General features: G+C 45.6%; 1 protein-coding gene across 3 annotated transcripts in view; it reads left to right on the top strand.

The window, feature by feature from the left end:
* The window catches only part of LOC110521000 (ribonucleoprotein PTB-binding 2), a 90,152-nt gene that overhangs the window by 1,306 nt on the left and 73,095 nt on the right, over positions 1 to 15,751 (top strand). For all 3 annotated transcript variants that reach the window (XM_036968785.1, XM_036968784.1, XM_036968786.1), the window contains exon 2: positions 13,100 to 13,166. In XM_036968785.1, the coding sequence (XP_036824680.1) occupies positions 13,100 to 13,166 (67 nt within the window). The remainder of the gene's footprint in view (positions 1 to 13,099; positions 13,167 to 15,751) is intronic.

Below are 15,751 nucleotides of genomic sequence, written 5' to 3'. Positions count from 1 at the left end.
TTATTTGAATTCAGCAGGTGGGAAAATGTGTTGGTATTCATTCTCTGCACAGTCCGTAATGTTTAGGCTATAGCCTACTAATAGCCCTGTTCTAACAATACACTTCAATTCTGCACAAACCTATAGGCCTAGATATATTGATCAAATCAGAATTGGAATTTGTGTATGAACTTGAGAATTCCCAATGTAATATGCCATTTCTGTAACTGCTTGTATTATGGTGGGTAGGCTATAAAACGGTTCCATTCAGTCATACTGTATGGTCTTGGTGTATACGTAATAAACTAGAGGCTGATTGTGACTTCCTCCAGACTGTAGCAGCTAGCTAACATTTCCCAGCCAGAGGCAGGCAGGGTGCCAGAGCATGGAGACAACCAGGAAGAACCAACACATACAGAGCCCAGAGCTGCTGGAGGAGCCAATGAAACAGTATGAGAAACACGATAAAGCCAGAGACACACATAGAGAGCCAAGCAGGTGAGGTGAAGAGAGAGAAAGATGTGGTTTCCACATTATTACGCTCTCAAAAATGCTGGGTTGCATCCTTTGGGTCACTTAGCTGAGTTGTTTTCTTTAAAAACTGCTGGGTTATTGATGCTGGGTTATTGGTGCTGGGTTATTGAGATATGACCCAGCGTGTCAGATCAGAAGACCGGAGCCATAGTGTAGTAGGGGTGTGGCTTTCAGATAGTTATTTTTACCCACCCATGAGAGTAAATGTCATTCCTGTTCTTCCGTTCTGTTGTATAGTTATCACATGTTAAAGTGGAACATTTACATTGTTGTAGTTTCGTTGAGGCTTACAGAAGTGCATGAGTACCCTAAAATCCTATTTAATTCCCATTGTTGGGATACAATAAGGTGGTATACCATATTATAATATGTAATAAATAATGTTAATATTATAGAACAATGTGTCAAATGCAAAAAGAAAATAAAGAAAATGTCAAGCTGCAGTAGGTACATTTAACATGATGAACAGGAATGGCATTTACTCTCACCGGTGGCCAATAAGATCTAGCTGAAAGGCCTGCCCCTAATAAGCCACGCCTCCTGAAAATAACCCAAGTATTACATTAAGACCCAGCTGCTAGGTCAACCCAGCATGAGAGTAAAACAGATTTAACTGATGGTTAAATTAACCCATGCTTGGGTAATCCTAACACCCAATGTGTTGGGTTATTCACGCGACCCAGCTGGCTGGGTAAAATAACCAAGCGTGTGTTCTGTCCAATATTTACCCACCGCTGGGTTACCAAATAACCCAAATTGGGTTGTTTTTAACCCAGCATTTTTAAGTGTAGTGTCAACTCAACTCAGAAGCCAACAGATCAGGGGTCCTTGAGCACTATTTGATGAGAAATAGAAGGTAGTGAGGAAATGAGGGAGGAAAACCAGTCTGCTCACTTCTCCTGTCTCCCATAGTATTTGCAGACCTGGTGTGTGTGACTTTGTGTGCACAGTGCCTTCAGAATGTATTCACACCCCTTGACTTTATCATCACATTTTGTTGTGTTACATCCTGAATTTAAAATGGATTACATTTAGATTTTGTGTCACAGATCTACACAAAATTCCCCATGATGTCAAAGTGGAATTATGTTTTTAGACATTTTTACTAATTAATACAAAATTAAAAGCTGAAATGACTTAAAGAGGATAAGTATTTAACCCCTTCGTTATGACAAGCCTAAATATGTTCAGGAGTAAAAATGTTTTTAACAAGTCGTAATAAGTTGCATGGACTAACTCTGTGCAATAATATTGTTTAACATGATTTTGTTGACTTGAATGACTTCCCCATCTCTGTACCCCGCACATACAATTAATTGTAAGATCCCTCAGTCGAACAGTGAATTCCAAGCTCAGATTCAACGACAAAAACCAGGGAGGTCTTCCATTGCCTTACAAATATTGAATATCCCTTTGACCATGGTGAAGTTATTAATTACACTTTGGATGGTGTATCAATACACCAAGCCACTACAAAGATACAGGCATTCTTCATAAGTCAGTTGACGGAGAGAAAGGAAACTGCTCAGAGATTTCACCATGAGGCAAATGGTGATTTTTAAACCAGTTACCGAGTTAAATGGCTGTGAAAGGAGAAACTGAGGATGGATCAACAACATTGTAGTTACTCCACAATACTAGTCTAAATGATAGAGTGAAAAGAAGGAAGCTTGTACAGAATAAAAATATTCCAAAACATGCATCTTGTTTGCAATAAGGCACGAAAGTACAACTGCAAAAAAAATGTGGTAAAGAAATTAACCTTTTGTCCTGAATACAACACATAATGGTTGGGGCAAATCCAACACATCACTGAGTACCACTCTTCATATTTTCAAGCATGGTGGTGGCTGCATCATGTAATGGGTATGCTTGTCATCGGCAAGGACTAGGGAGTTTTTTTTAGGATAAGCACAGGCAAAGTCATAGATGAAAACTTGGCCCAGTCTGCTTTCCAACAGACACTGGGACAATAACCTAAAATGCAAGGCCAATTATACACTGAAGTTACTTACCAAGATGACATTAAATGTTACTGAGTGGCCTAGTTACAGTTTTGACTTAAATCGTCTTGAAAATCTATGACAAGATGTGAAAATGGCTGTCTAGCAATGATCAACAACCAACTTAAGAATCTTTTAAAGAAAGATGGGCAAATATAGTAAAATCCAGGGTTGCAATGCTCTTCGAGACTTAAGCAGAAAGACCACGCTAATCACTGCCAAAGGTGATTCTAACATCAATATTATTGTTTTATTTTACATTTTAATTGAAACAAATGTTAGCATTTGTCTTCCACTTTGACATCACAGAGTATTTAGTGTGGATCGTTGTGTGAGCCCGACTAGCTTCATTTGAACGGCATCCTTGTCCAGGGCGGATGGTGTCAGACGAATAACTATGCCGACACTCCTCAGGTCAACGGGAGGGAGGTGGCGAGTGGTGTGGAGGTAGGGAGGAAACAGGTTGAGAGAGGAGATGGATGTTAATGGGTGTGGAGGGTATAGCGGGTTTTCCGTGTCCATTAACCAGGTCTCTCTTGGAAAGTAGATTTCATCTCAGTGAGACTAACCTGGATAAATAAGGTTAAATAGAAAAATATGACAGCGGAATTGGAGCGTCAGGGGTGAGGCATGGGTGGAGGTTTGACTGAAGGGGGGAGGTTGAGGCATCAAACTACCGGCTCACCTCCTGCTATCAGTTAAGCTGTTTAATTATTTAGAGCCTCTCTGGAACAGGTGAGACTCACGCGGCCGGTGTGTGTATGTCACCCTCTCTCTGCCCACCCCTCTCCTGGATGGTACGGATCCGTGTGTCAATAGCAGACAACAGTTCTAAAAATCTGCTCCTCGTAGAACAGGACGTACCCTTCATCGCCACCTTGCACACACAAAAAAACCCACACAAATACACAAGGCTGTATACAGACACATTCACCTCCAAAAGTGTTTGCCCCCCTTGATAAAGATGAGCAGAAAGACTGCATAAAAAAATATAATACAAATACTGAGCTATATTGTATGCTCAAAAACAATATCATTTTATAGTAATACATTTGCTCTGAGAAAAATATTTTCAAATTAAGAATATCCAAAAGATCTTGGTGTCAAAATTATTGGCACCCCAATTGTCAATACTTTGTGCACCCTTCCTTTGTGAGGATAATGGCACTTAGCCTTTTTCTATAAGGTTTAATGAGATTGGAGAGCACATTGGGAGGGATCTTAGGCCATTCTTCCATACAGACTCTTTCCTTATTCTTGATATTCTTCGGTCTGCACTTATGGACTTCAAACCACAGAGACTGAGATGACCATTGCAACATCTTTGTGGTCAGTTAACCATTTCTTTGTGGATTCTGATGTGTGCTTGGGGTCATTGTCTTGCTGGAAGATCAACTTGTGGCCAAGTTGCAGCCTCCTGACAGAGGCAGACAGTTTTTTTTTTGGGGGGGGGGGGCTAAAAAGTCCTTGTACTTGGTAGAATTCATGATGCCGTTGACTTTAAGGGCCCCAGGAACAGTGGAAGCACAACAGCCCCATAACATCAAAGATCCACCACCATATTTTACAGTAGGTGTGAGGTTATTTTCTGCATATGCGTTCTTCTTTCGAGGCCAAACCCATCACTGATGTACGTGGCCAAAGAGCTCTATTTTATTCTCATCTGACCATAGCACCTGGTTGGTTGTTGGTTGCTCTCAATAAAGGCTTTTTCATGGCAACCATTCCAAATAGCCTATTGGCATGGATGTGGTGTCAAATTGTAGATTTGGCAACTTGGTTACCCTAAGATGCAACTAAGTTCTGTGGCTCTTGGACATTTCTTGCCTCCCGAACCATCTTCCCTACTGTGCGTGGGGACAAGATACTCTTGGGTCCTGTACAAAGCAAGTTTACCACTGTTCCAGTGGTTTTAAACTTCTTAATGGTTGCCCTAATAGTGGTAAATGATATATTTGGTTTTTCTTTCGTTTTTTTTAAACCCGTTGCCTGATTTATGAAGGTCAACAACCATTTGTCTCTTTTAATTTGTGAGTTCTTTGCCTTTCCCAATGGTGATGGATGACAAACAGATTTTAAATGGGTGTTACCTCGTTTTTATACCCTAGTGAAACAGGAAGCCATGGAAGGCTGCAATACGGTTCCTTAAAATGAGATTAACTTAAAGTTGAATGTTAATGCAGATTTTATTGTATTTTATTTACAAGAATCTTTAGGTGTGGCAATTTTGACATGAATCTTCTGATATTTAAAAAAAACAACTTGTTATTAAACAATCTCTTTCTCTTAGCAATTGTATTGGTATAAAATAATATAATTTTCACATTTTTGGGAGCATACAATAACTTGGTATTTGTTTTATACAGTCTTTTTTTGCTCAGCGTTTATCAAGGGTTGAATAGATTATTATTTGTATTGATATAATGGTATCCCCCCCTCCCTGAGTAGCTCCCTAAGGGGACTGTAATAGCTGACAAGACAGCTGAGTGGTGCAGCCTGCCTGACTACCTGACTCTGAGCCTGGGTGGAAGAGCTATCTGCCTGGCTGACTGGTGTAGAGCTAGCTGCCTGCGGAGGGGTGGTCATTAGAGCAGCATGATGCCTGGTTACACACTGTGGAGCACAGTCTCTATTCACAGTTACAGTCCCTCGTTTATCACACGCTCACAGATTATTACACTGTTATTATCAGAGCTGGTCCAGAATAATTGCCTTGAGAAGCATTGAGAGGAAAGGACTCCTGGCAACTTAAAGTGGAACATGTTGCGTTCACAGTAGCCTATGACATTTCATACTGTATACAGCAATTCCACTGAAATGTGAACATTTTGTGTTGCGTTTACAACAGCATATCCATGTAGTACTATTTCTCACCTCCATGTCCCTATCTCCCTCTCTGTTCAACACCCCGCTCTCCCCTGATGAAAGTCAAACCTAAACACTGTTGACAGTGAATAAACAGTAGTCTCGTATTACCAGACTGATTACCCCTGCAATAAACAGAGCAGGGACAGAGCCTGTAGAGAGAGAGAGAGAGAGACCGGGAGAGGGGAGTGGAGGGGGAGAGAGACCAAGAGGAGAGAGAGTGGAGGGGGAGAGACAGAGAGAGTGGAGTGGAGGGAGAGAATGAGAGAGGGGAGTGGAGGGAGGGAGAGACCAAGAGGAGAGAGAGTGGAGGGGGAGAGACAGAGGAGAGAGAGTGAAGTGGAGGGAGAGAGACCGAGAGAGGGGAGTTGAGAGAGTGAAGTGGAGGGAGAGGAGAGAGAGTGAAGTGGAGGGAGAGAGTGACCGAGTGGAGGGAGAGAGAGAGTGGAGGGAGTAAAGGGAGAGAGAGAGACGGAGTTTGCTGCCTGTGCTGCCTACTGCCTGCTTCTGGCCTACTGCTAGCCAATATAGTGGAGCCGGTGGCGGAGAGAGCGGAGCAAGAAGGAGCAGCCTCCCTACCTGCTGTCTGCTTCCTGCTGCTGCCTGTTTACCAGAGCCCATCCCTCTGTCTGTCATGCGATCTCTTTGCCTGTTTGTCTCAGGCACTGACTCAGAAGCTGTTATTGCGACTCACTCCCTGGTGGGAGCATATCATTGTAGTCCAATTCTGTGTTCATTCTCCTTTTCAAGCTTATATTTTCCTGGAAGCTGGGACTGACACTTAAAACCACCATAGTTATTGTGCATTCTGACTGAAACACCTGGGGCACACCACGTGACATGTTACCATCTATTTCCCCACAGGTATCCTTAGACTTTGTGTGCTTCTGCACCTGCGTTGCTTGCTCTTTGGGGTTTTAGGCTGGGTGTTGGTATAGCATGTTGTGAGAACTGCTGATGTTAGAAAAAAAAGGGCTTCATAATAAGCGTTTGAATCAAATCACACGTATTTATATAGCCCTTCTTACATCAGCTGATGTCTCAGAGTGCTGTACAGAAACCCGGCCTAAAACCCACAAACAGCAAGCAATGCAGGTGTAGAAGCACGATGGCTAGGAAAAACTCCCTAGAAAGGCCGGAACCTAGGAAGAAACCTAGAGAGGAACCAGGCTATGAGAGATGGCCAGTCCTCTTCTGGCTGTGCCGGGTGGAGATTATAACAGAACATGGCCAAGATGTTCAAATGTTCATAAATGACCAGCAGGGTCAAATAATAATAGGCATTATTACTGATTGATTGATTGATTGACTTTGTAAACCTGTCAACCTTCAGAAACCTGTATTTCCAATCATTCACAGAGCAGTTTGAGCTGTTAAGGAATGGAATTGCGTATGGTACTAAAGCTGCACATTTCGAAAAAGTAATTTTACTTATGTAGCACAAACCATGTCATTCTGTTATCTAATATCTTATGTAAATTAGAAGTGGCTGTTATGAGTTGTAGCGGCAATGCACTTAAAAAGATTTGTAAGGTACTAACATATCATTATAGCTTTGCCCTTGGAAGCCCATTGTAACCTCTGTGGCTGGGTTAGCTTTTTATCTGTGAGGAGGTTTTGCTGGTGGCAGCTCTCTGTATATCCCAGTCAGTGTGGCGATTTTGCTGGTGCCATGATATGTGACGAGCCTCTGCCGTGCTGCTGTGTGGTGTGCTGCTGAGGCGGCAGAGTGCCGCTGTGCCCCCACCTGAGTCCTGAGCTCCAGGGACACACAGAGACAGGGGGGGGTCAGGTGAGGTGACCCCTGAGAGGATAAAGAAGAGGACAGCGTGAGACATGGATGGAGAGAGGAAGAGAGTGTTAGAAAGGGAGTGAGGGAGAGAATAGGTCAGAGAAGGAGAGAGGGAGATCTGATTGTGAGTCCATGTGCATGTTCTTGTTCTCTCTGGACTCCGTGGGTACTGTAACACTGCATGAAAATGTCATCAGATAGACGAGTAGCAGAGGAAAAGAGGGGGATGAGGAGGAGACTGTTCAGCTTTTTGTGTGTGTGTGTGTGATCTGTGCTATGCTGTAGTGAGCCACCTGTCAAGACACTCCCATAGAGGAAGTCACTGGGGACAGTACAGGGAACAGGAGGTCAGAGTGGAATATGGGGACACACTCAGTCGTGGCATGGTCATTTACCACATACAGTGGAAGTAATACCTATATTATAATATTGTATGAAAGTCCCGCCTACTTCCTGGATAGTGTCCCACACTGTTTTTTTGAATGGCATTCAAGATTATATTATCAAATTCATGAAAAGCCAGTAATTTAAGATATACGTAAAATTATATATTTTCTGTGGTTTCATTGTCACACCCTGATCTTTCACCTGTCTTTGTGCTTGTCTCCACCCCCTTCCAGGTGTCGCCCATCTTCCTCATTATCCCCTGTGTATTTATACCTGTGTTCTGTTTGTTTGTTGCCAGTTCGTTTTGTTTCATCAAGCTTACCAACGTTTTGTCCCGTGCGCCTTTCTGTCACTAGTTCCTGTTTTCTAGATTTCCCGTTTTTTGACATTCTGCCTGCCCTGACCCTGACCCTGAGCCTGCCGTTCTGTACCTTGTCACAACACCCTGGATTACTGACCTCTGCCTACCCTGACCCTGAGCCTGCCTGCCGTTCTGTACCTTGTCACAACACCCTGGATTACTGACCTCTGCCTGCCCTGACCCTGAGCCTGCCTACCGTTCTGTACCTTGTCACAACACCCTGGATTACTGACCTCTGCCTGCCCTGACCCTGAGCCTGCCTGCCGTCCTGTACCTTGTCACAACACCCTGGATTACTGACCTCTGCCTGCCCTGACCCTGAGCCTGCCTGCCGTTCTGTACCTTGTCACAACACCCTGGATTACTGACCTCTGCCTGCCCTGACCCTGAGCCTGCCTGCCGTTCTGTACCTTGTCACAACACCCTGGATTACTGACCTCTGCCTGCCCTGACCCTGAGCCTGCCTGCCGTTCTGTACCTTGTCACAACACCCTGGATTACTGACCTCTGCCTGCCCTGACCCTGAGCCTGCCTACCGTTCTGTACCTTGTCACAACACCCTGGATTACTGACCTCTGCCTGCCCTGACCCTGAGCCTGCCTGTCGTTCTGTACCTTGTCACAACACCCTGGATTACTGACCTCTGCCTGCCCTGACCCTGAGCCTGCCTGCCGTTCTGTACTTTCGGACTCTGCTCTGGACTACTGACCTCTGCCTGCCCTTGACCTGTCATTTGTCTGCTCCCCCCTAATAAACTTGAGTTATTTCAAAACAGTCTGCATCTGGGTCTTCTCCTGAGCCTTGACACTTATGCTAAAATGGATTAAATATCTTTTTTTTTTCTCAGCAACCTACACACAAAGGACAAAGTGAAAACAGGTTTTAAGAAATTTTTGCTAATTTATTAAAAATAAAAACTTTTCTGCATTATTGATGGTCCCCAAGAACACACTGGCCTCCATCATTCTTAATTGTAAGATGTTTGGAACCACCAAGACTCTTCCTATAGCTGGCTGTTCGGCCAAACTGAACAATAGGGGGAGAAAGGCCTTGGTCATGGTCAGGGAGGTGACCAAGAACCTGATGGTCACTCTGACAGAGCTCTAGAGTTCCTCTGTGGAGATGGGAGAACCTTCCAGAAGGACAACTATCTCTACAGCACTTCACCAATCAGGCCTTTATGGTAGAGTGGCCAGAAGGAAGCCTCTCCTCAGGAAAAGGCAAATGACAGCCCACCAAAAGGCACATAAAGACTCTCAGACCATGTGAAACAAGATTCTCTGGTCTGATCAAACCAAGATTGAACTCTTTGGCCTGAATGCCAAGTGTCACGTCTGGAGGAAAACTGGCACCATCCCTACGGTGAAGCATGGTGGTGGCAGCATCATGCTGCGGGGATGATTTTCAGCGGCAGGTACTGGGAGACTAGTCAGGACCGAGGGAAAGATGAACGGAGCAGGGCCTCCTGAGTGGCGCAGTGGTCTAAGGCACTGCATCACAGTGCTAGCTGTGCCACTAGAGATACTGGGTTCGTGACGGGGAGACCCATGGGGCAGCGCACAATTGTCCAACCGTCGTCCACAGCCTGCCCAGACCACCCCTCAAATGATTTTCTAGGCCGATTTACATTTGAATGACTGGGATTGTGCGCAAGAGAGACAACAAATCCTGACGTGTAGCATGCCTTAATCCATATCTCTGATTATTGGGTCCGGGAAGGGCTTTCGACTCATTATCCTCTGCGGACGGAGACGCATTAGGAGGAGAGGGGGAGGCAGAGGAGGAAAAGAAAGACGGATGGAGATGTAGAGAGAAATGCTCTCTGTGTTGTACACAGTATATCTCACTCTGAATGGAGATGAGTTTAGACAGCTCCCCTCCGTGCCTCGTATGGTAGAGTGAATTAGAGGCTGTGTCCCAAATGGCAACCGGTTCCCTATATAGTGTACTACTTTTGACCAGGGCTCATATAGGGCTCTGCTTAAAAGTAGGTGCTGGGCCCTGGTCAGAATTAATGCACTATGTATTAATTGGGTGCAATTTAGAATGCATTCAGGTATCTTTCCCTCTCAGTTAGAGAAACAGACAGCGTATGTATGAATACCACTGTTTCTTGTTAACTGAGTTAAGTTCTCGCGGTACTATTTAACCTTTGTACTGCAGTGGGCTGAATCAGGGTCACACAGAGCGTTTCTTGGTAGTCTTAAACAAATGTACTTTGAAACAAAAGTATACACCTCACACACATGGCTATGAGCTTAAACAAAAGAAAACACCTCTACCATGTCAGATATAGAGTTGAAATGTATTCCATTTTCAGTGCATCCCAATATTTCACTTTATATACACTACATGTCCAAAGTATGTGGACGCCCCCTCAAATGAGTGGATTCGGCTATTTCAGCCACACCCATTGCTGACGGGTGTATAAAAATCGAGCACACAGCCATGCAATCTCCATAGACACATTAGCAGTAGCCCGTGTTGAAGTGGTGTAAAGCTTGCCGCCATTGGACTGGAGCAGTCCGACAGACGACTCTGGTTTTGGCGGATGCCAGGAGAATGCTACCTGTCCGAATGCATAGTGCTAACTGTAATGTTTGGTGGGGGAGGAACAATGGTCTGGGGCTGTTTTTCATGGTTCGGGCTAGGCCCCTTAGTTCTGGTGAAGGGAAATCTTAACGCTACAACATAGTGACATTCTAGACGATTCTGTGCTTCTAACTTTGTGGCAACAGTTTAGGGAAGGCTTTTTCCTGTTTCAGCATGACAATTCCCCCGTGCACAAAGCGAGGTCAATACAAAAATGGTTTGTCGAGATCGGTGAGGAAGAACTTGACTTGCCTGCGCAGCGCCCTGAGCTCAAACATCATCAAACACCTTTGGGATGAATTGGAACACCGACTACAAGCCAGGCCTAATCGCCCAACACCAGTGCCCGACCTCACTAATGCTCTTGTGGCTGAATGGAAGCAAGTCCCCGCAGCAATGTTCCAACATCTAGTGGAAAGCCTTCCTAGAAGAGTGGAGGCTGTTATAGCAGCAAAGGTGGGATCAACGCTACATTAATGCCCATGATTTTAGAATGAGATGTTCGACGAGCAGGTGTCCCCATACTCTTTGGCCATGTAGTGTACATCACCGAAGACTGAAATCTAACAAAACCGGTTGACATAAAAACACAGGATTTATGAATTATTATTCATTATGAAAAATTACATTCCACACCTGATGCCACAAGTGGGCAATTTTGGTATTTTTACTGCAGGAAAGGGGTAGCTGCAGGAATACTTTGGTATTTTGTCAACGAGGCCCTTTTTTATCTACTTCACCAGAGTCCGAGGAACTTGTGGATACCATTTTTATGTGTCTGTGTCCCGTATGAAGAAAGTCAGGCGTTGTTTCGCGAGCCAACGCTAACTAGCATTAGAACAATGACTGGACGTCTATGGGTATCCGCTAGCATGCTAGCGACATCCTTTAAACCGCACGCAGAGACATACAAATGGCATCCACGAAGTTCATCTGACTGTGGGGAAGTAGATCAAAGGGCCTCGTTGCCAAAATCCTGAAGTATCCCTTTAATGTCAGACCACTGCCAGCACAGCAGGACACACACACAGGAGTCACAACCAAAGCAGAGAGACACACCGCAGGGGCTGGAGTGGGTGGCTGGTAGGCTGATGCTTTGGAACCAACCGACTTTGCTCAAAATGCCACCACCTTTTTAGGTGTAGAAACGCCGGGAACACTCGTCACAGTACGGAGCGGAGCAGCGTAGAAATAGAGTAGCATAGAACAGTACGGCATGGTCTGACACAGCATGCATGTCTAAAGTGCTCTAAAAGTGTCTCAGCGGGGTTCTACAGGATGAGGATGTGGGGCTTCAGAGTGGCTTAATGGAGCTTTGTCAGCAGGCTAGTTCGGCCTCGCTGCCTTTACCCATCTCCGATCTGTGAGCGCCGAGACATACAAGTTTGAGGAAATAGAACAGCTCTGTTTTGATCTCACCCCGGACAGACAAACACAGTGACGCTCACAGTAGTGAGCAGTGTGTGCGCTTGGGCTTAAAAGGAGCGAATGGGCGAGAAAGCATACAGAAAGAGGTAGGTAGGTAGGTAGCTCTCTGCATCTCTCTCTCTCTCTCTCATATTGTGTGTGTGGGAGGTGAGTCCGATAGATGACTATCTACCTACGGGACACGTTGCTCTGCTCTCTCTGTACAGTACCCTGGGATGAAGGAGGAGTGGAGAGAGAGCGGGCTGGTTGAAGTGCTTTGATTTCCTCTTACATCCCATAAGAGCTGCTCTTTTTTTTTTTTAGCTAGGAGTGACCCTGCGTGGGTGTGTGTGGCCTTCCGCGATAAGAGGATGACTCGTAGCGTGGTGTGTGTGTTGGAGCAGAGAGGGTAGCGTTGAGCGAAACGGAAAAGGGAGGTGAAACAATATACGCCTCTTTGATGTTAAAAACAGTCCATCTCCTGCCGGCTTGCATTCTGCTCGGCACCTCCCCAGGCCGCGTTTTTAAAACGAAGTCATGTTTACAGTTCCCCAGAGACCAGCCATACATCTCTCAGGCAGCAGGCAGGCACCACTACCCCCACGGTTCGTGTGGAAGTTTACAGTAACCACTGCACTTTGACCTCTGCCCTCTCCTCTGTCAGATAATGTATGGGTTGGTGGGCAGTATGCTTTCACTGTATGTCGCTCTGGATAGGAGCCTCTGTTAAATGTCTTTTAAATAGAACCATTTTAAATGTGCGGGCGGAAGGGTGTCTGATTTAGTGTCTTAATATTCTGATTCATATGTTTTTGGGGAATGTATCTCCCCTGTGAGTGTAAACTACGTGATCTTGATAAAGAACCCAAAAAGCTGTTCAACTTGAGGATATGTTTGATCTAATTCCCCAATACAAGAGAACGATTACAATAGGGAAACCTTCCATCAAAGACTTCTGAAAAGTATTTCTGAAGGGGGAAAACGCCTCGAAGTGTCCCATCGGGAAACACCGAGACGTTAGTGTGTTCGGTTGTTCCAAAAAAATCCTGCTTTTTATCCCCCCCCCCCCCCCCCATGTTTAAACTCACCTCTCTCTGTTTCTACCCCATCTCTCTCTCCCTACACCCCTTCCTGCCTCTCTCTCCCTACACCCCTTCCTCCCTCTCTCTCGCTCTGCAGGAGGTCCATGAGATTCTGAGAGAGTACGAGCTCAAGTACTGCTTTGTGGACCGCAACAAAGGGACAGGTAAACCAAAACCACCTCCCACTTCTCCAAACCATCACCATCCTCTTCAGTTCACAGAGCAACCCCACCATGTCTGTCCAGTCACCTTTCCCGGGGAGTCAAGTTAAAGGGGATACCTATACATAGAGGAGAGCGAGAGCCAAACACCCGAAATCGAATACCGTTTTGAAATGCGGATCTGCAAACAGCTGAGATAGCAGAGGGCAACATGTCATGGGGTTGAAGGTATTTAATGGCTGATGAGAGCTTAATGTGAAATGGCCTTATCCACTGTGTGTGTGTGTGTGTTATCCACGGCTCACGTCACACGGTTAATTATTCCAACAGACCGCTGTGTCAAGGGTAGGATGGCTCCTGAAGTAGCAGTAGAAGGAAGGACGTCAGAGACAGTTCTCTATCTTTCCTTACTGCAATTCATTTTCTTAACACAGATCCCTTGGTGATATTTTGACAGCTCCACTTTCCTTCTCTCTCTACTCCTCTCTCTCTTTATTCTCTCTCTTTTGCTCTCTCTCATTCTCTTTCTCACTATTTCACTCCTCTCTCTCTTTCTCTTTCTCTCTCTACTGTTTCACTCCTCTCTCCTCTCTCTCTCTCTCTCTCTCATTCTCTTGCTCTCTACTGTCTCTCTCCTCTCTCCTCTCTCTCTCTCTCTCTCTCTCTCTCTCTCATTCTCTTGCTCTCTACTGTCTCTCTCCTCTCTCTCTCTCTCTCTCAAATCAATAGATGTCCATGCTTTAAATAGCTGTAGCTCATTTTAGAGAAGGTAGCTAGTTGCAGAACTTGATGTGTTAGTGGAATTCTAATGACTGCCCTTTTGAATTAAAAGACGGAGACAGAACTATTTTTAATCAAAATCTCAGTTGAAAGTGGGGGAACTTCAAAGAGATTGTCAGGACGAGGGAGAGAGAGCGAGACCAATCAACCTGCACATGTCCTCTACTGTATGCTTGTTGTTATGGTTCAATGTATGGTTATTTTGGCTCTTGGTTATTGTTGTTACTGTTGTCCCGTTGACCATTTTGATTCTTATTATTTTCATATTGTAAATGGCCAAAGTAAGCTTTGACAATATATTGTTACGTCATGCAGAGAGAGAGATTTCTAGTGTGATAACTATCTATCTGGAGATATTCACGTTATAATACCATATCACAGCAGCACAGTAGTGTTATCTCTGAGGCCAGGACCAGTATTGTCAAGATCGGTCATCTTTAACATCAGACACAGTGAGTCAATCACAGCTCCCCCAGAAAGGATCTGACAGCATTTGAACTCTGTCATCAATCTCAGTCTATCACAGAGAGAATCTCTGTAGGTGTGTGTGTGTGTGTTATGGTGTTCCAGAATAGCTGACTGAGGAGTCGGCACACCACAACGTGTTCACCCCAAGCCTGATTAGCAGGTGTTACACTGTAACCTTCCCCATGTCAATCACCATCTCTCCAACCACCAATACCCAGCCACCCCTCCCCAGGCCACACTGTGGGCAATCCTGGAAGACCCCTTGTAGCTTGTGGTGAGAGATGATCTCCTGGAGACTACAGAAAAACTCCTCGTTCTTCTTGCCCGCCTTTCCGAGGGCGTAGCCGCGCGTCTCTTCCGGAAAGCAGATGGGGATGTTATAGACCTTCTGTCTATATAGGACAGCCAGTGTGTAGGGCTGACGGGCGTTCTGGGCTGAACTGTGACGTATCAGGAATGCCCCGTCCTTGTTGATCTGCAGTAAGAAGTCCTCGGCAGTCTTTCTATTGCAGTTTCCAGCGAACCACTCTTTCTCCTGCATGGTGGTCTTCATACCAGGGGGAGAAACTGCTGCAGTAGAGTGTATAACAGGAGGGGGTGGAGGGATTGGTTTGGGTTCCTTTAGTGATGCAGGGAGGGGGGATTTGATGCCCAGGGTGGGTGGGGCCAGTTTGCCAGGGAACATGGAGCGCCTGATATCAGGGGAGGAGCTGTCTTTGCCTCATTGACCAATAGAGAACTAGACTTGGCTCTGGGCACTGGAGGTTTTATGGGCATGGGGGGCTGCTGTCTTGGGTGGGAGGGGCATCCTCATGGGCCCACGAGGAACAGGGGGACAAGCCGCTGTGGCTCTAGATACAGGTCATCACTGTCTACCTGGATCCTAATGAAGGACAGGAAGACATCTGTAGCACGCACTCCAGCAGGTGTATCTCTCTGGTCACTTCCAAAATCAGTTCTTCCTTTGGCCGCCTCTCCTTCCAGTTCTCTGCTGCCAATGACTTCCTCTGCAGGTGGTGGGGGAGAGGCAAACTTCTTAGGAATAGACTTCTTCCCTGGCTTCTCCTTCCTATCTACCTCAGGCGGTTTCTTGGTGTTGGGGTCAATGTAGAACTCCTCAGGGTGAGGCTGCTGTTTCAATGCTTTGCCCATGTGCGCCATCTTGGCTGACCTTGGTGGTGCAGCTGCCTGTCTTTTGGGGAGAACAGGATTGGACCGCTCTGACGTCCTCTCCAAATATACATTCTCCTCCACATGTCTGGAAGGAACCTTCATCGCGGGTCTCTCACAGGGGGGCGCCTCATATGTGTCCCCATCCTCTTCATCAAACTCATCTTCTG

This window comes from Oncorhynchus mykiss, chromosome 30 (assembly GCF_013265735.2).
Source record: "Oncorhynchus mykiss isolate Arlee chromosome 30, USDA_OmykA_1.1, whole genome shotgun sequence".
Lineage (NCBI taxonomy): Eukaryota > Metazoa > Chordata > Actinopteri > Salmoniformes > Salmonidae > Oncorhynchus > Oncorhynchus mykiss.
The sequence above is the reverse complement of the archived record's forward strand: the minus strand, read 5'-3'. Positions and strand labels throughout refer to the sequence as shown.